We start from the raw sequence: 21,238 nt of genomic DNA, 5'->3' as shown, positions 1-21,238 counted from the left end.
AACTTAAGGCCTTGAAAGACTGACTCTTCCCACCTGTTCAGGAAAGAATCCTGAGAATATGGGTGGTAGTCTAGCTCTAGCACTCCCAAATGTACCCCAAAGCTCTGTTAGCTGGAGAAATGAGATACACAAGTAACCTTGAACAGCTATCCATCAAGTTCTTTACTGCCTAGCAGTTACCTTAACACAGTGGGCAAGAGAGAATTGTAAAACACCGTATAGCTGTAGTCAGTTCTGTAGCACAGTGAAAATATTCTTTATGGTCCAAATATAGTAATCATCTTAAGTCCCTGGATCAGAATCTTTTACAAACGCCAACTATAACATATCCAACAATCTCTTTTTCCTCTAAAAACATTTCCAATTATCTTCAGAACTTAATTAGTGCTACACCAGGGACCTTGTCCACTGGGGAAATGTTGCATAATGTTACCATTATTGTTAGGCATCCCGGCCGCAGGAGACAGTGGCCGGCTCCCCCTACATTCCTTCTCGGCACCAGGAGTTCCAACAGCTCCCACGCAGCCGCTGGGAGGCCCCCTCAATGCCTGCACTGAGCCCTGTCTGTTTTTGCGGCTGTGGTCGCCAGGCCTGTGCCATCCCCTGTGGCCGGGGGGCATCCTCTGACTGCCTCTTCATGGCGCAAGGCCGCAGGTCGATGCCTCCTGCAACCTCCTCCGGGCAGGGCCCTCCCTAGGTGCACGGCTGCTGCTCCTGCAACCTTTTAAAGGCCCAGCCACACCAAGTGTAGGCCAGCCTCCTGGATGACGTCTGACGCCTGGGACTACTTAAGGGAGTTCCCTCTTCTGATTTCTTGACTTGGCAATGAGTCTGCTTTGCTCTGGTGAAGTCTTCTGTTCTGTGTTGGTTCCTGTTCCTGCCTTCCGAGCCCTGTCCATGCTCCAGCTCCCATCATTGGTCCCTGCAGATGGATCTTCTGGCTCCTGACCTTGGACTGGCTTTTGGTGACTCTCTGGCTTCTGACCTCGGACTGGCTTTCGGTGACTCTTCTGGCTTCGACCTTGGACTAGCTATTGGTGACCCTCTGGCTTCTGATTCTGGACTGGCTATCGGCAATCCACCGGCTTCTGAGCTTACAAGCAAACAAGCAAACAAAACAGGGGTGGGTAAGGGGCAGGGGTGTGGCCTGCTTGTTGCAGCGGTTGCTACCCCTGATTGAGCTGGATGTTCACTAGGATGCAGATACAGCTCTGCTCTCTGCATTGGTGGAGGGGTGGAAGGGAATTGGGGCCGGAGGGTGCTGGAAGCCAATAGTGACGGGTGGGAGGGAGAAAAAAGGGTGAAAAAAAAATGGATAAACTGCGTAGCTTGCTAGGCAGACTGGATGGGCCGTTTGGTCTTCTTCTGCCATCATTTCTATGTTTCTATGTTTCTATGTTTCTTAGACTGATTGTGGATGACACTCCCGGCTGCTACCCGACCATCTTCACAGGGGCCCACCTAAGACCAGCTGGCCCCCGCACCCAAGGGCTCAATCTGCGGAGAACAGGGTTGGTATTGGTGAAGCTCCAGCCGGCCCCTGCAACAAGTCCAGCCTTGCTTCCCGGCGATGGAGACCTGTGAGGGCTTGCCCTCTCAGGTTGTGCCAACTCCACCTCAGGCAAGGGGTCCACATTCTTGTCCGCCTCCACAACAATTATTAAGTAAAGTATCTTTCCTCTGAATGATATGAAATCCATTTCACTTTAATTTAAGAAAACTTTATAATTGTATTTGTCTCTGCTCTGGGCAATTTTAGGAAGAAGAGGAGACAACTGTAAAGACAAGAAATGCAGTTCTTTCACAGCCTTTGTAGTGCCTGCTGTCTCTACTTTAGTCCTTTAACTGGCTTCTTCTCCTGAGTCCCACTACTCCCATGCATGTGGTGTTTGCTCTGTTACAAACTTGGGAACTTTTGAATGGTGGTCACCCTGAGATTGCTGTTGATTTGCAGGGGGAGAATTAATGTGTAGCAGCTGTATTTCTTCCATCTCTCCGCACCCCCATTAATCTATACTCTCTTTCTCTCCCTCCTCTCCTTCACCACCATTCCCACTCCCCCAGGAATGGCTTAGCATTCTTCCCTCTTCCTCTCTTCCTGACCTCAGCATTCTCTTTGCTAGCACTCTCTATCAGTCACAGTTCCCTGACTTGTGCACCCTCACTCTACCCTTCATTGAGTCCCAAATCCTAGAATCACAGATGCAGAGGGAGTTGTTTCAGTTGCAGCCTCTCCCAAATACTGCCCTCAGTGTGTGTGCTCCAGGCTCACAACATTCTCCTGTTCCCTGCAAGCTTCCTGAAAGGAAGAGGCCTGGAGCTTTTTAGCATTTCCCTTTAGACTCAGCAATTGATACAAATTCAGTGAGTCTCTGGTGAAATCCAGAGAGTTTCCAGGTATAGCCATGGGAAAATTACCAAGACTAGGAAGATGGAGAGGTAAGAAGTGTGGAAAGCTAGGAGTGGAGATTGAGCTGGAAAATGGGGAAAGCAAATGGGGAAAGATGGGAAGAGAGATCAAGAGAAGGTATGTGGAAGGATGGTTGGTGGTGAAGCTTAGACAAGAGAGGTAAAATTATAATAGGGAGAATGGAAGATGAGCTGAAAGATTAGGGAATGAATCAGAGAGATGGAGATGCAGGGCTGGTAGGTGTGGAAAAAGGGTCAGTGAGTAGAAAATTAAGTGCAGGAGATAGGGAGAGGGAAGGCTGAGAGCAGCAAAGAAGAGATGGAGAGCTCGGAGGGGTCAACAGGGGAATGTAGAGGGAAGTGGAAGGGTAGGAAAAGAAGAGATGAATGATGAGAAATGGAAAGGAGAGAGATTTAGAGATGGAGAAAAATTAAAGAAAAAAGTTCTGAGAAATTGACAGTGAGATGGCTGAAGAAAAGAGACAAGCACAGAAGGAAAGAGAAAATGGAAAGGCTAACAAGGAAATGAACAATATGAAAGCACAGAAAAGATTCAGGGGAAAAATCTCTTGCAATCATGGCAGAGAAAACAACAAAAATATAATATTGTATTTACTGTAAATTTTGAATTTTTGCAAACCACAGGGTACACAAGGCACTTCAGAATTGAAAGGGGAACCATAGTCATAAAAGGTTGAGAACCACAGTAGAAGAGTGTGCCGTGCTCACACACACACACACACACACATTTACACACACACACTTACATCTGATGCCTGTTTGGGAATTAAGGACCAGTTTCTGTAGTTTCAAAACCAAAACTGTGGTCAAGCAGATTGAGTAGTGGATGTGGCATAAAGGCAAGTGTTGTACTTCTGAAGCTGGATAGGGAACTAACTCCTCTGTGGCACCTCTGACTCTACCCCATTAAATCCAAAATCTTCAAACCCCACTCTTCTGTCACTGAAAGATGCCTCACATGACCCCGCACCTTGGGATAAAGGAGGGTCTCATTTCAAAGGTATCTTAGAAATGAAACTTTTAATTACTAACAGAGTCATTTATCAAAATGCGTTAGGGCCCTAACGTGTGGGTTACACCATAACACACGCGATAAATACCGTATTAAAAATGCTATGCAAATTTAGATTATTATTAAAGTGGGAGGAGTTTGGGTAGAGTAAATGGAAATGAGGGTCAGTTAATGTGGCATGCGTTACTGGCTGAAACAATATTTATCACAAATGACAGTTTGGGGGGAGGGGGTGGAGAGAGAGAGAGAGAGAGTGAAAGAGCGCTTCTGTGAAGGCTCACTTATATTTGAACTTTTTATACCACTATAAGAGGGGGCATTATGAACGGTAGGCGGGTAGGGTGTATTTTCGGGGGCAGTTCTACATGCACAGTCATACCTACAAACAGCACAGTTACCATTACAGATGTGATTCGGCCGAACCTTTTGGTTCGGCCTTCGTTATCGGCCTGCTGCGGGAAATTTTGTTTTTCTGCAGTTCGGGCTGATTTTATTTTGTCTGCCCCCGAAACGATGCCTGAAACCTGCCCCAACTCTTCATATTTAAAAAAAAAAAAACCCCAAACCCACCCCCAACCCTTTAAATTTAATTAATTGCAACCTCCCACCCTCTACAGAGTCTCTCAATCTCTCTCTCTCTCCTTCTCTCTAGCCAGCAGCCCAAATCATGTTAAAAATCATGTAGTAGATTACTCAGCGTGCAGTGTGATAATGGTGTTGCGTTAAATGCTACTGCAGTATCAGGAAAATTATCCTAACCATGCCCTCCCCCCCCCCCTTTTTTTTTTATCACGGGCACTATTTTTACTATATTTATAGCAAAATGATGAATCTAGGTCTAAATTTGGTCTTTCCAGCAGACAGAATTAAACAAATATTACAATTTAGTGGTTGAATCAGGGTTCACAGGTTATCAGCACTCATACTACAGCAACTTCAACAGCAACAACAAAACACTTTTCCTTCAAATCTTTAGTGGGCTAATATGTTATTAAAAATATTTCCTATACCTCCTCCACACTGCTGAGATTTGGCATTTACTTCCCAGCATCGAATTCTTCTCAGCATAGTCACATCAGTACTTTTTAAACACCTTCAGAAAGATTTCCACAAGGCTGTTGTGATCAATATTTCTCCTGGGTTGCCTCAGGGCACTTTCCAGGAGTCCAGTAATGCTTTACTGATCTCTCATGTCTGACCCTGCAGGGTTGAACAGATCAGCTACACTTCAAGGAGTTGTGAGGGCTTGATACTCCAAAACCAAAAGACCAAAGCAAAGGAGCAAAAGAAGAGACACTTTCTCACTCTGAGCACCACCTTATATTGATGCAAATAACACTCCCCCAGAGGACTTCCTCATAGTAATACTTATAGGAATATACCTTTAAAAACCCTCTGAGACAATGCATATATCACCATTACCCACAAGTAGAGGTTAAGCGACATCCCCTGACTACTTATCCCAAGACAAATAGAGACTTGGGCTCTGTTCACAGAGACAGACACTATACTTAGGGCTGGATTTACTAATACCGCCGGGCTCTTTGAATCCCGTGGTAACGGGGGGTGGGGGTGGGGGGCGGTCCTGCACTAACCGGCAGCGATCGTACCTCCACGGTGCAATCACTGCCGGTGTCACGCCGAATAACTACACCATAAAAGGTGTAGTTATTCGGCACAAAACTGGCAGCGATAAAAGTGCATACCTTTCGCTGTTGATGAAGTCTTTGCGGTGGCGGCCCCGGTGCCGCCCCGACTCCTCCACTTCCGGGGTTGACACCTCCCCAACTGCACCCCAAACTTGGTATCGCACGCGATAAGGGACTTTTCACGTGCGATCCACATAGAAAATGACCCCCTTAGTGTCTCAGGGCCTCATTTTCCACGCCGCTCACACACAATACCAGGAGGGGGGATGGAGTCGGGGCGGAGTTGGCCCTGGAAGAGGAGGAGTCGGGGCGTCACCGGGGCCAACTCTGCACCGACGCCGCGGACAGTGAAAACGTAAGTACCTTTTCGCGGCAGCTTTTGCTCCCAATAGCTACACCTCTTATGGTGGCGCTATTGGGTGCGAAACCGGCAGCGATCACACCGCAACGGTGAGATCGCTGCCGGCTAGCGCAGGCCTTCCCCCCGTTTCGGCCCCTCATCTTCTAAAGTATCGCAAGCCTGCGATACTTTAGAAAATGAGACCCTCAGTTTCTAAATGGGAAAGTCAAAAGAACCTCCTGCTGTAACGAAAAGGCTGAATAAAAAATGAACTTCTTGCCAGAGTGATGGGGGAATTATGACAGGATTAATGTATCTTTTTATCTCAATAATGATGCCTGTGGGTTTCTGTGAACGTCGACCCTCTGTAGTCTACCTGTTATAACTAATATAATTACACTGCCACTCATTTCTTCTTGGTTTTAGTTTAAGAGATCTTTCTTTCTGTGTTTATGTACAGAAAATGACTGTCTTTTAGTCTTCATTTGTTAACTGCTTGGTACTTTGGATAAGAAGTTTTAGACTGACAAAGTTTCTAAGAACCTTTGGTAAGAGCTCAAACCTTCTGAGGAGAAGACCTGGAACTAGTAAAGACATAGGAAAGTACTACTTTTATAAAGACACTTGCTAACCAAACAGGAGCACTGAAAGGGCCAGGCTTACTTTTTGGATACAAGTTAAAAAAAATAAAGATATATATATATACTAAAACATACAGGCTGGTTTCCTTGAATGATTTCTATATAGTGCCATTTTTTAACCAAAACATTTCATTTTCTTTAAGACTAGGTATCAAAAATATATCACAAAAAAGCGTGCAATAAAAAACGTTTGCTAAAAACATTGTGCTACTTTTCCTCAAAAATGCTAAAAAGCATGTAATCAAAAAATCTTCTGCAAAAAACCCCCACTGTGGAACTTTCCCTAAAAATGGTAAATTAATAATAAAAAAAATGTCCACAACACTTTTTGGCTGTTTTTTCTAAAACTTCAGGCAATAAATCCTTGAGATATATTATTCCAAAACTCTGAAGCCAAATGGACCTGTGGGCTTTCTGCATTTCCTATACCTACATTTTCCCAAAACTTAAGTCTGAGAGTGTTTTCCAAGGGAAGATGGTCTCTTTATTTGGGCAGAGGAGGATTCGTAACTGGGAGGGCAGAGGGAAAGAAAAAAATGTGCGGTTTACAGAATGTTTGATAGCTCTATGAGGAGAGCCATGAAGAAAGAAAAAGAAAAAGATCACTCAATGGGAGAAATAAAAATAAAGTTTCTTACAAATTTATTTTTTAGAATTGTGTTTTATGCATTCCTGTTTACAATAAGCATACAAAGCAGGGCTAAAGTCAATAACATCTGCTAATTTTTTCAGTCAGCAAAAGTAAAAAAGAAGAATAGGACTTTGAGAAAGATTATGTTTGAGGAAAAACAGATAAAGAAGAACAGGGAAGCTTAAATATTGCTTAATGATTTAGCCTTGGCAATGATATATATAAAATGCTTGGCGGATGAGCTGGTGAGGCTTACCGGGCCATTATCAAAATGTGTTAGGGCGTTATTGCGGGCATTAGGACCCCAACGCCCGTGATAACGCTATAACTCATGTTATTTTTCACATCTCGCGTTGTGTATGCAAATTTCAAAAACGTAGTCAAAGGGGAGGAGTTTAACATTCCGTGTGATACCGTAACACGTGTTATCATATGTTTTAATACCAGAAATAACTACCACTTTTTTCTTGGCATTAAGCTGTGCGATATGCCTGAAACGGGATTTGCGATATTTATCAAACAGCACAATACACATCAGTGAAGATATGATGTGATCTGGAATGAGGAAAGATACAAAAAGATGAGATTTCTACTATTTACCCTTGCCCTAGCTTGATGCAGTCTCTACCCGGGTGCTATCAAACTAGGGTGAGATTTATAGCAAAATGATTAATCTAGGCCATAGTCACATATGACTGTGTACACATGTGCACCCATGCACATAAATCCTGCTTCTACTGCGAAAGTTGTGGAATTTAAAAAAGGGTGTGCATTCATACCATTGCCTGTTTCACCAGTTTGTCCACCAGCTCGCCCAGTTAACAGCTAGGTCCTCCTGACCCCCTTGGTTGAGCAGTTTATATTCCCCCCAGTTATCGCAGACCCTTAAAACCCATCAGGGAATTTTAGTAGATGCGCGCGGTGATGCATTAGGCCTATTTCCGAGTTCCCTCCCAGTTCACCCCAGTAAAAGAGAGGACATCATAAACCCCCTACCAAACTAGCCTCCCTTTTACCCTACTAACCCTGACCCTTAAAATCCTGCTAACTACCCTTTTTAAAAAAATGTATCTACTTACATGCATTCTCTAGCAGAAGCAAGTTACGCGGTTGTGCACGTAACTGACTACATGCTGCAGTCCAAGCCCACCCATGCCCTGCCCAGCCCACCCTCTTGTCCCACCCTTTTTTCACCAAACCTTTTTTATCCACTTATCAGGAGATATGCGCATGGCCGTGGGTCTTTTAAAATCCACGCGGCACATGCACATGCGAGTCACGCACATATCTCCCGGTTTTATCATGTGCAACCATTTTAAAATCTACCTCTTAGGTTCCACAGGGGTCCGTTCTATTGGCTACACTATTTAATCTATATCTCAGTTCATTAACAGAAATTCTTCATGATTATGTCCCTTTGTATAAGACATATGCAGATGACATCCAATTGTTTTTCCCTATTCAGGGAGATTTCTTGACCACCTTAAAATCTATATCTCATTGTCTAGAACAAATAAAAAACTGGATGTCATCCAATCAGCTAATTTTGAATATTCAAAAGATTGACTCTATATGGATCTCATACTCCTCTCCTCCAGAGTAATGTCAAGGGCTGACAATTGATGGGGCATATGTACCATTTGTAGAATCAGTTCAAAACTTAGGTTTCTATCTTGATGCTAACTTAATTTGTGTACCACATATATGAAAGTTGCTACATCTAAAATTCATTTTTCTGAAAAATAATTTTAGAGTACTCATTCAAAATTTTTAGCTATCTACAAAGTATTTTGGGAATTCCCTGCTTGTAGGCTTGCCAAAATTCTGCCTAAGGGGGATGCAACTCCTCCAGAATGCTGCAGCTTGTCTTGTTTCTTCTACTCGATGTCATGAGCATATTTCACCCACTCTGGACCAGCTGCATTAACTTTCTATAGAACAATGGATTAAATTTAAATTATTGGTATTTGTTTTAAGGTGATCATGGGCATTGCCCCCCCCTATCTTTCAAATTTGCTGCTAACATACCACTCTTCCCCAATGCTCCACTCAGTGAATTAATCTTTATTAAATGTTACTTTGGTGAAGCAGATTTGGTAAGTAAGAACTCACTTCCATGCATTTTCTATCATAGGATCTATCCTATGGAATTTCTTGCCTAGTGGCTTATGTCATATTAATGCCATTAAGATGTTTCACAAACAACTTAAGAGTATTTTTGTTTCATGAAGCCTTTGGAAGTACTAAGTCTAAATATAAATTTTATAATATTTTAGCTGTAATATGTTAATGATTTATTAACAAAAATGTATAATTTTAATCATTGTATTGTTTTTTTAATTCTTTATTTATAAATTTCAACTAGAAAATTCAAGACAATATCTTGAAAAAGAAATCAAGAACTGAGAAAAGAAAAAAGAAAAAGAAACAAATAAAGTAATATGTTCAGTCACTCAGTTCCAAGTCTAGTCCACAAATTAGAGGGGATATAATACCACAACCCAAGGTTATGAAGACAGAAAGGAATTTATCAGCAATTATCATTGGCCATTTATCTAATTTAGAACTACCGGTATTTCAAGCAAAGTTAAGATAGAGATATTGCAGAGGGTCAAGACTAATCAGTTTTATAACTAAGAAAGTGAGTCAGCTGGGAAGGGTCAAAGAAAATATATGAAACATCTCTATATCTTTTCAGACATTTGCAGGGAAATATAAAATATAAATACCCACAGCTGTGAAATCCTTGGTTGCATAAGAAGAAATTGCTTCCGCTTCTTCTGTTTTTTTTTTTTTTGGCAACCTCAGGAAACACTTTGACCTTTAGCTGCGAAAAGGTTTCAGAGTGATGTCTAAAGTAAAGATATAGCAGCCACTCTCTATCTGGTTCCAATGTCTAGGGTAGCCATTTCTCTGTCTGAAACCTCCAGTTGAGCAGAAACATCTGAATTAGTCCGATCAATTGAAAGTGGTAAAAGTACTTAAATGTCCCTATTAATTAATTTTCTCTCCTTTTATAATAAGGAAGATAGAATAGTTTTGCCACTGGTGGAATGGAATTCTCTGGGACATGTAATACCTCCTCTAAATACTTCTTAAATATCTCTCTTGAAGAAATTGATGGTACCTTTGGAAAATCAGTGAATAGGAGATTTTTATTTCTGATTATATTCTCAAGATGTTCCATGTTTTGTGCTAGATGACAGTTTTCCTTAACAGAAGCAATTTAGTGTCCCAAATATAAAGAAGTAGTCTCTAATTGCTGAATCTGATTATCCAACTCCACACATTTTCCTACAAGAGTGTAATGATGTTACTAAGACCCAATATTGCTTCCCAAATAGATTCAAGAGTAAAGCAAGTTGGTCTCACTTGTTTGAAAAATGGCTGTGGAGCTTAAGTTGAAAGAGTGCCCAGCAGCACTCCCATCTTCTTCGCTATGTAGTTGCCTCTCTCCTGCACCCTTGGAGATGTTTTTGCCAAAAGCTGCTGCAGTTCTGCTTCCCCAGTGTTCTCTGCTAGTAACATTGCACCATCATCATCATTTGGTGACCCTGCTCACAACAAGGGGGGAGCCCTCGCTGTAGCCGGGTTAATAGGAGGCATTCAATTTGCCGAGCTTAAAGATGCCAAGGAACCAAGGGGAGGCAAGAGCATAGCTTCCTCTCCTGTTCTCTCCAGTGGCTCAGTCTCCAAAAGTACAAAGCCTTGGACAAGGTGGACATCTATCAGGCTAGAAGAAGGGTGCATCGGCAGGACCACAGGGTAAGTCCCAAGCTTTGGCTTCCTCTTCTTTCTCATAAGTAAGGATGAAAAGAGGCAGAATTTGAGGAAAAGGAGAACACCTGAAGAAGCTCATCATGAGTAAACTACTTAGTGGCCATTGATTTGTATTGCATACAGGAATTCCGGTATATAAAAATTAAAAATAAATAAAATAAATAAATAAATAAAATCAATCATTTAATTTCTATTTATGTTTTGTGGTTTAAGAATACATGATGATTTATGTTTTGTTTGTAAACTTCTTGGAACAATATCTTTGTTTTAGCTATGTATAAGCATTTTAAAAATAAGTAGAATTACATGAAAGTATATGGAGACTTCCATAATACATGCACTATGAGCCAGAAGATGAGGAAGCATTCCTGGGGGTGTATTTATGTCAAAGGTAGAAAATGGTACATGTAGATGACATTTTCAAAAGTATATTCACTATTTTATCCCTCAGCCACCTGCACAAAAGAGCAGATACAAAGTACGCAGATACTTTTAATATATATAATTTACACTAATTTTTAAAGAAAAACTGCTAATGTTGCTTTTCATTGAAAATTAATTTCAAGTACATATACTAAACCTGCCACATTCTTTACAATCAGATTCAGGCTATTTACAAGTGTTACCTGGTGAAACTGACTACAGCATTTGGAGAAAATGAAGACAATGATTTTAAATGTCCTATGTGGTTGTTGGAAGTTAATTTACTATTTCATGTGTCAGTAATTTATATACTGGCTCAACCCACAATCCACTTATTTCTTCCATCTTTACAACTTTAAATTCTGTCACATACCACTCTAGCAAATCTGATCCATTCTTCATCTCCTGTTCTCAAATCTCAATTTATTTATTCTATTTCAACATTTTTTTTTAAATCAGGAACACTAACTTGATCAGAACTATAAATACTGTATCACATGTTCTCATATGCATCTAAATTAGAAAAGGTACGATTCTAATAATTCATAGCCTTTTTTGTCTCTCCTTTGTACTCCACCATTTTGGGTGGAATTGCATACAAATTTCCCACCTACTTCACTCCAGCATTCACTCCTCCCATGTCCAACCACAAAGCTTTGCAATAATCTAAATAGCCAGCAATACTAGTATGATCATTGTCAGGACATCTGGCCTTCTAGGTCCCCCATGAAGCCTGCAAAACACAGCTATATAAATGCCTGCATTTCTACTAGATCTTCTAGTCATTGCTTTTAGGTTTTACAATACTTCACAGCCTGCCAGACAAACCCAGCTGCAAGACTGATTCTATTGTCATTGCCTGATGTAAAATAGTTACCATTACTTGTGAGCCTCCTAAGTCTCCTAAAGTCTACTAGACAGATCTAGTTAAGGGGGTGATGCAATAACGTAGCTTAGAAAGCTGGCGCTAAACAGTCAGTACCAGCTCTCTTAATGCGCACCAGGCGCTCCCAATATTTAAATGAGGGGGTCGGTACACTGGTCACGAAAAGCGACGCCGAGTTTATCAGCGTCGGTTTTCCTTACCGGCGGACAACCACACGTGAGCATCTGCGTTGCTGCTGGAGCATGTGAATGCTTTTGAAAATGACCTTGAAGGAATGTAGCAGCTGCAAGTCCTTTTCCAGTTTAAGCCTCCACTGCAACTGCCTATTAAGCTAAGGAATGTAAATAATCTGTGCTTTTGATCTCCATGTTATGTGGCTATGATATTTGAATTGTTTTAATTTCTTTGTAAATTCTAGCTCTTGACTTCCTTGTTTTTTTCTTGGGCCTTCCATATATATTTGAGGGCTATGTAAAAATATGCATGAAGGATAAATATGTGTTTTCCTCTTTTTGGGTCAGATTTCTTTCTTTTGTATTAGTATTTCTTTCTTTCCATATTTGCTATTTTCATTAAACATTATCTTGAGGGTACTTTATTTAAAATTGCTAAAATATAAAATAAAAAGGTATCAAGTTAAAGGTTTTGACACATAACATTTGCAAAATCATATTCACTTTCACATGTGATCTTTGATCTGGCCATAAAACTGAACAATTCTACTGTGAACAAGCTTAGGGAAAGGGCTCTGTCACTTGCATTCTGGAGGTCTGTTTGATCACATTAGACTACTGCAGTAAGACAGTACAGGGGCCTTGGTGGGTTAATTTTCCTTGTGGCTTGGTTGAAGAGAATTTAATAAAGGTATCTAACATCTCAGAATACAGTCATAAGAAGCGAGCAAACTCTGTCATCGCATTTTAGTACTATCTTAATGTTTAGCAATCAGTAATTATATAACATCATTCAACATTTACTTATGTTTCGTGAATTGAGATTTTCTATCAACCTGCCATTCAATCTTAGTAAAAAGCTATAAAAACAATTCACAGGTTTCCAGCTAGTTGAGAAAGTGGTCTGGTACATTATCAAATTCTTTCTATGGACTGCAAAAAGAAAAAAATAATATGAAAGCCTACCTTGGCTATCTGGACACACCAGTTAAGCAGAAGCTGAGAACCAATATTATCCTTGTGCTCATGAACATAGTCCAGAAGACAGCCATGAGGCATGAGCTGAGTGACTAGCTGGATGGTAGGGCTCAAGCAGACACCTAATAGTCGTACGAGATGAGGGTGATCCATACTCGCCATTATAAAGGCTTCCTGAAAGCAAAAAAACATGTTCACTTGTTATATTACATTTGTACTGTGTTACAGTTTTTTGTTTATTTTTTAATGAAATAAAAAGGAATGATCCATTTCCCTCTTCTGTATAGAATCCATATAAAACTTGCAAACTACATCAAATATTTTTGTTTCCCTGCTGCAAGTGTGAAATCATGGAACAATAGAACTGAAAAGGATCTCATATGGTTATCTAACACATATAGTACTATAGGGGTAGATTTTCAGACCTACACGCGCGCGTCCATGTGCGCACGCTACCTGGCGCGCACACATAGACGTGCAATTTTATAACACGTGCACGCAGGTTATAAAATTGGGGGTCGGCGACGCAAGGGGGTGCACATTAGTGCAACTTGCGCGCGCCGAGGCCCGCAGCCTTGACAAATTCCCTCCCAGTCCGCTCTGAATTTGGAACTTCCCAACCTCCTAAACTAACCTCCCTTCCCCTTACCTACCTGCCCCCTAGCCCTAACCTAACCCCCCCAAAATTGTTTTCTTATCTCTTGAGCGCGCCGACACCCTGCCGGCATGCGATCCCCCAGCAAAGCGGCAAATAGCCGCTGTGCCAGGAGCCTCTGATCCCACCCCCGGCCCCTCCCCTTTTCCAAAGCCCCGGGACTTACTTGCATGGCTGGGCCTTTTGAAAATAGGCCTGGCATGCGTAAGAAGTATTTACGCGCGAAGGCTTTTGAAAATCTGGGCCGTAGGGGTAGATTTTAAGATGTGCGCGCGCTACCCGGCGCACACATGAATGCGCGATTTTATAACATGCATGCGCCGATGCGTACGTTATAAATTTGGGGGTTGGCGTGCGCAAGGAAGTGCACATTAGTGCAACTTGTGCGTGACGACACCCGCGGCCTTCCCCCATTCCCTCCCAGGCCGCTCTGATTTCGGAGCGGCCTGGGAGGGAACTTCCCAAACTCCTAAACTAATCTCCCTTCCCCTTCCCCTAACTTACCCGCCCCCTAGCCCTAACCTAGACCCCCCCAACCTTAATCCTACCTTTTGCACCTGCCTCGGGGCAGGCACAGGTTGCGCGTGCTGGCACCTTGCCGGCAGGTGATCCCGTGGCACAGCGGCAAATGACCCCACCCTGCCCCCGGACCGCCCCGCCCAACCCCCTCCCCGCCACTTTTCCAAAGCCCAGGGGACTTACGCGTGTCCTGGGGCTTTATGCACGCGGCTGGCCCTTTTTAAAATCGGCCCGGTGTGTGTAAGGTGATTTACATGAATAGGCCTTTTAAAATACAGGCCAGAGTGAATACTGGCAGATAAAAAACAAATTGGCCAGTCCAGGCTTCCCAATTAAAATTATTCACTTTGGGTAGATAAGATATAAATTCCTATGTGCAACACAATGCCAGTTTCCTTCTGTGCTCCCCTCATCTCTTCCATTTGACCGCCTAACCCACTTCCCACCACAGTCCTCCACATTCATTCCAATCATGCCAAAATATCTGTTAAAAGTGCTGGCTTTCACCACCTCATTTGGCAGGACGATTCAGGTTATGTTATCTAGTTCTTATTCTTGTCTCCAAAAAAGCTCTATTGTACATTTTGGGACAATTTTCAGTAGCCCACATTGCTGCAAATTATATGGATATTTTGGAACCCATGGACCTCGTAGCTAATTTTCATAGGAAAACCACCCTATTTTATTTTAACTTGTATGATATTAGTATGTTTGTGGTCTTCTGTTTTATATGTGATGGGTGTTTTTTCACCTTTTTATATGCATTTTTATAAATGTGGTTTATAAAAAAAGCTTGATTTGATTTACCCAGGAAGTTTGTCTTTGATAATTGCTTAAAAGATATGTAGGTATAAAGTGCCTGCATTATTTGCACTTGCTATTTCAGCAGGCAGCAGAATAGGGACACAACAATGCATGTAGCTTTGAAAATTCAATCTGACATTCATTGTTTCTTCTCACTACCTAACTATGCTCCAAGAAACACCTCTTTTTAATCTGGCTAAAAGAGGGTGTGTGATGAAACCATTAGAGATGTGAATCGGAACCGGAATCGGTTCGGATTCCGGTTCCGATTCACATGTGGGTTTTTTTCAATCGGGCCTGATCGCGGTTTTGTTTATCTGCTGTGCCCGAGCCAATAAACAAAAAAGCCACCCGACCCTTTAAAAGTAACCCCTTAGCCCCCCCTGGTGGTCCAGCGGGGGCCCAGGAGCGATCTCCTGCACTCGGGCCATCGGCTACCATTAATCAAAATGGCTCCGATAGCCTTGCCCTTACTATGTCACAGGGGCTACTGGTGCCATTAGTCAGCCCCTGTCACATGGTAGGAGCACAAGATGGCGCCAGCCATCCAGTGCTCCTACCATGTGACAGGATCCGGCCAATGGCACGGATACCCTGTCACATGGTAAGGGCAAAGGGCCATCGGCGCCATTTTGATTAGTGGCAGCCGACAGCCCGGGAGTGGGAGGATGGCCCGGAGCGGGAGATTGAGGGAGATTGCTCCCGGAACCCCCATGGGACCACCAGGTACCTGTAAAACATTTTTTGGGGGATCGGGAGGTTGGGGGAAGCTAAGGGGTTACTTTTAAAGGGTCGGGGTGGGTTTAGGGGTTATTTTTGTGTGCCGTTTTTCCCGCCCTCCCCCAAAATGATAAGGGAACCCCCATGATCAATATCGTGGGGTTTTCCTATCATTTTGGGGGCGCCCCCGATTTCTGACTATTTTGAAAATATTGACAATATTTTCAGTCGTCTGAAGCCCGATTCACATCCCTAGAAACCATGTGTGCACTTTTAGCTGATATGAGAGGAACAATTTTCACTCAGAGGAATCTAGCCAAGGAACTTAGTTACCTGGCTAACTCCCTTTCAGAATGGTCCTCTATGAGGTTCCATGTTACATACAGTACATTTATGGGATTATGAGACTTGCATCCATTGCAAAAAATGTGAAAGACAGGACTCTGGTTTGCTAAATTGCTGCACCGCTCACTCTGGTGCTGACAATTATAACCAATCATAATTTTAAACAGATTTTTTTCCTTTGTTGCTTTAATAATAATGCTAATGATACAAATCGGAAAATGAAAAGTTCATGATTCATTGATAAATTATTTTATATTTAAATCAGTTTTGTGCTGTGCTCCATTTTCTTGTCATCTACAACTAGCTATCCAGGTTATTTATAATCAGTAGGCAGCTATAACAATGTCAGAAAAGAAGCATAAGGCCACTGGACTTCATTTTTTTTCCATTGAGCTATTTGGTTCTAGTAGACAAAATCATCACAGCTGAGGATACAGTACCTATGAAATGACTATGTTTACCTTTGGGGTTTACTTTTATCTATGCCTTTTCCTATTTACTCATTTCATTTTCAGTAAGATATTGCAAGGCTTCAATTGTCAAAAAACCTTCAGTGCCTGGGTTTGGTATTCAATCTGCAGCTTTGTGTGTTACATCAGATTTATGTATGTGAAATTACATCGCAAAACGTCTTATGGTTTACAACTTGCAGACACTAGTCTAACCAGTTTCTTAAAAATGACTAGACTGAAAGGTTACGCAAGTAGTGATATCCCTTAAATATACTCAAAGCTTTCTCCTAATGCTATTCACCCAACTAACCTCCAACTTAGCTTCCTGATATCGTACAGGTGACAGAAGCACCACTGCAAAAAGAGCAGATTGATATAGTAAGTTATAAAATATATTTCTTGCCCATTTTCAGCAGCACTTTGAACAAGTTAGAGCATGTAACACCAAACACAATACAAGCAATAATAGTTTATCCAGTCATCTTTCTATGCAACTTCTTAAATGTGGGTAAGATGAAGAAATGTTTCAAAAACCCAGGTGAGAAATCTCTAGATGGAATAGAGCACTGATATATAAGCCCGGATTTTGAGTGTGAAGTAGAGGATTTGCAGTGAGGAAGGAGTCTGAGGTCCATGACCTTCCTCTGGTTCTCGGTGAATTCCTTAAGACCTGCTGGCTTTTCCAGCTGGTTAAGATAGATGCTTGTATAACAGGATTACTCCTAGGCACTGCAGCCCAGTCTCTTATCAAAAGCCTTAAGGAGAATTATGGGTAAAGCTATCTACAAGTATGAAGATCTGTGGGATATTCAAGTAAACTTTCTTAGGCTGAGGACATATGCCACACTAGCTCCAGCCTTCTTTTACAACATAACCAGTGTTCACAACATGTAAACTGCTTACATCCAGCAGCATAACTCATATAGCTTTCACCTTTGTTCAGAGAAGTGTCAGAAGCTGCCTTCTCTTGGAGACATGGGGCTTGTCTGTTCCCAGCTGGGTCCACATTCTAATTCTTCCTCATCAGGGTCCTGCCCACCGAGCTATCTCTCTCCCTCTCTGGCTTTTAAAGTGGATCAGACTAGATGCCTGATCCTGTAGAGGTTAAGAAGAGTTTCTAGAGACACTCCTTCACAGACTCCATTGCTAATGGATTCAGGTAGTCAGTACTACCTGGCTTATCAAGGTCGGGGGGGGGGGGGGTTGAGCTGTGTTTTTGTCTCTGTGTTCAGGGAGCTCTAATTGACTTGTTTGTTGCTATCAAGATTTAGGGTCAGTGTATATATTAGGTTGCTTGTTACAATTTCTGCAGTATGGATCCTGTGATTCATCCATTATTATTTTATACTGCTGGCATCTCAGAAGAAAATATATAGCTTGATAAGTTGGAATCTTAAAGATGTGAATCCTAGAGATGTGGATTTGATATGGAAGAAGCAAATGACAGACATGAGCAATAATTCCACAAAGGGGGCAATTAAATGGTTACAGAGGGTAAAAGGGTATAATTTTACATTTCCCTGCTCTGTAGGCAAATGCACACTATTATATCTAAGCCTGGTACAATCCAACATCTTACCCAACTATTTTTTTAACCCACAGAGTGCCAAGATAAACCCCCCAGCATCAGGACTCTTATTTTATGTGCTCCTAGCAGGGACTACATATATGTTATAGGAAAGAGAATAATACAGCTGCATCCTAATAGGAGCAAAACAAACAATATACCAATATGCCAGTCCAAATATCCATAGGACAGGATGGAAATGGTCCAGAGGAAGGATGACCAAAATGGTGTGGGGTCTGTTTTGTAAGACCTATGAGGAGAGGCTAAATAATCTAAATATCTATACTCTGGAGGAGAGGAGGTGCAGGGGAGATGTGATACAGGTCTTCAGATACCTGAAAGGTATTAATGATGCACACACATCAAACCTTTTCCATTGGACAGGAAACTGTATAATTAGGAATCATGATATGAAACTCCAGAACCAACATCAGGAAATATTTCCTCACAGAGAGAGTGGTGGATACCTGGAATGCTCTCCTGGAAGAGGTGGTGAAGACGAAAACAGTAAATGAATTCAAAAGGGGTAAGCACTGCAGATCCCTAAAGACTTGAGGTTGGAAATGAAGAAAGGGGGTAACATGTTAACTTTAGGTGTAACATTTTTTGCATGAGAGTATCCTGCATGGAGTTGATGTTTCTACCCTTAACAGAATGCAGGGGGTAACTTGCATGAAATGGCAGTTACTACCTTTAATAGAGTACACAGGGATAACCTGAATGACGTGGCAGTTATGACCATAAGGAACTTGCTGAGCAGACTAGATGGACCATTTGGTCTTTATCTGCCATCATTACTATGTTAAGTTTCCAAATTTCAAGATACTTCTGCACATGTTTGATTACTAACCAATTTGATTTGATATTTGTATCGAGAATGTCGGTATATAAAAATTCTAAATAAATAAATAAATAAATAAATTTTCTATCATGCAGGCCAAGCTCCACATATTGCAAAAAAAAAAAAGGTTAATTTAAAATCTTCTGAGGACATAAGACTATATTTTAGTGCTAATCACTTTCACATAGCATTTCAGTCTTGCTGACTTTTTGAAATACCTAGGTTAAGGGGTCCCTTTAATTTATATAAGGGGTTGCAGTAGCTAGAATACTGACTCCTCAAAGATGTTAGTAATGTAATCAATGGAACTGAATGGGCTGACATGACAATGAGTGAAAATGTAACAGGATTCCCACAGTGAGCTGACAGCTGAAAGGGGTGTGATTTGTAATATGCACGTCATGTAAAACAATTCGATATGGTTACTAGAAGGCACCGCCTGCATGGTGCCTTATCAAGATTCTGCAGAATTTAGAAAGACTAACAAAGTTGAACCTTTCTGTTTTTCAAGACACTTAGGAGGTAATAGAAGCTGTTATAGAAAAGAAAATCACAAATAAAAATAATAGAAAAATATCCATTAGAATAGATTTCTAGTGACTATTTTCCTCCTACAAAAAATTGGGTTGTGATGACTGGATATACGGATAACATATGTTATAACCTTCAAAATATCCAAAAACAAAATACAGTAGAACACCGTCCTTTTATCCAAAGATCCATTAACCAGAATCTTCCTTTATGAATTTATTTATATATTTAATATTTATATTTGATTACCTGCTCCTCATTATATAACTTACAAAAACATCATGGTCTCCAGGACCTGATCCATTGTTCAAATATACTTCTATTACCTGGAATTTGTGCTCTGCACAAACATCAAAAGCCAGTACTTCATCATCATAAGAACATAAGAAATTGCCATGCTGGGTCAGACCAAGGGTCCATCAAGCCCAGCATCCTGTTTCCAATAGAAGCCAAACCAGGCCACAAGAACCTGGAAAGTACTCAAACACCAAGAAAATCCCGATTCACATCTACTCGTTAAAGACCTCTCATGATCTTAAAGACCTCTATCATATCCCCCCTCAGCCGTCTCTTCTCCAAGCTGAACAGCCCTAACCTCTTCAGCCTTTCCTCATAGGGGAGCTGTTCCATCCCCTTTATCATTTTGGTTGCCCTTCTCTGTACCTTCTCCATCACAACTATATCTTTTTTGGCCTCTGATATGAACTGTGTTCTCCCCCTTGCCTTCCATGAATGTGACTCCCCACCTCTGCTATGGCCCCTTTCCAAGTGCCTTCCCCTCTCACCTGCCTCTTGTCTACCTACAGACCTTGGCTGAGTCCTCTTTGTCCTGCTTTTTCCTCTCTGCAAGCTTCTTCTTTCTTCCTGTGACCCCCCTTTCTGATTGCTCAACCTTCTGCCCTGTCCCTTCCCCAAGTGCCTTCCATCCTGCTTGCCCCCACCCATGGCCCCTTCCTGTCTATCCTCTTCCACCTGTGTCCTCTTCCCTGGTCCTCTCCTGAGTGCTTACCCTCCTGCCACCTGCTTGCCCTTCCTGTATGGCCCCCTTTCTGAGTGCTACACCTCCTGATATAACCCCTTCCCAAGTGCATTTCCTTTTTCCCTGCCCCGTGGCCCCTTCCTGAGTGCCTGGTTTCCTGTCCTTTTTCCCTCGCTGCTCCTTCCATGGTCCTCTCCCTCCTTCCTTTTCCCCATGGCCCCATCCCAAGTATTCTTTTTGAATAAGAAATTCACCCAAGGCAGGATAAAACACATTCAAAAGGTAGCAAACAGTCTAAGGGAAAATTACAGACAATGTCTGAAGGAGACTTCATTAAGAACTAAACTTGATATCCATCAATGACAGGACTAAACGAGGTAAAATATAGAACAGGACTAAACTTGAAATAAGTCAACAACAGTACTAAAAATATAACACCATCTCAGTAAAGTCAACACAGGACCCACTTGAATAAGAATATCAACATCTCAGCACAGCAATATATTGTAGCAGCATTTTCAAGGCACTGATATAAATTCAAAATCACAAGCATCAAGCTGCAGCCACACATTTAAAGTACCCATTAGTTGGCAAGCAATTCAGAGCACTTCCTCCTGCTCTCCTCCTCTCTTAAGGAATTTTCCAAGTGTTTTAACTCCTATGGACTCCCCTCTTGCCCTCTCCATCCTGAGGCTGTTCTTACTGTGGTTTTTTTTCCTCTGTCCCCTTTACCCCTTTTCTGCCTCCAGAAAAGCTGCAAACCTCCACCTGCATTTCTTTAATTTTTACATGCATTTAAATGCATGCATTGGTGAGTAGCTGCTGAGACCGGGAGTTCCCAACCATTAGGGGAGGTTGGACCACGTTTCACCCTCCAACCCC

The 21,238-nt window shown here is 41.9% G+C and overlaps 1 protein-coding gene across 4 annotated transcripts in view; it reads right to left on the bottom strand.

Moving 5' to 3' along the window:
* ERBB4 (erb-b2 receptor tyrosine kinase 4) overlaps positions 1–21,238 on the bottom strand; it is a 2,403,189-nt gene that overhangs the window by 378,052 nt on the left and 2,003,899 nt on the right. For all 4 annotated transcript variants that reach the window (XM_029606129.1, XM_029606130.1, XM_029606131.1 and 1 more), the window contains one exon: positions 12,932–13,117. In XM_029606129.1, the coding sequence (XP_029461989.1) occupies positions 12,932–13,117 (186 nt within the window). The remainder of the gene's footprint in view (positions 1–12,931; positions 13,118–21,238) is intronic.

Source organism: Rhinatrema bivittatum, chromosome 6, assembly GCF_901001135.1.
Source record: "Rhinatrema bivittatum chromosome 6, aRhiBiv1.1, whole genome shotgun sequence".
Classification (NCBI taxonomy): Eukaryota; Metazoa; Chordata; class Amphibia; order Gymnophiona; family Rhinatrematidae; genus Rhinatrema; species Rhinatrema bivittatum.
This window is presented reverse-complemented; position numbering and strand designations above follow the sequence as displayed.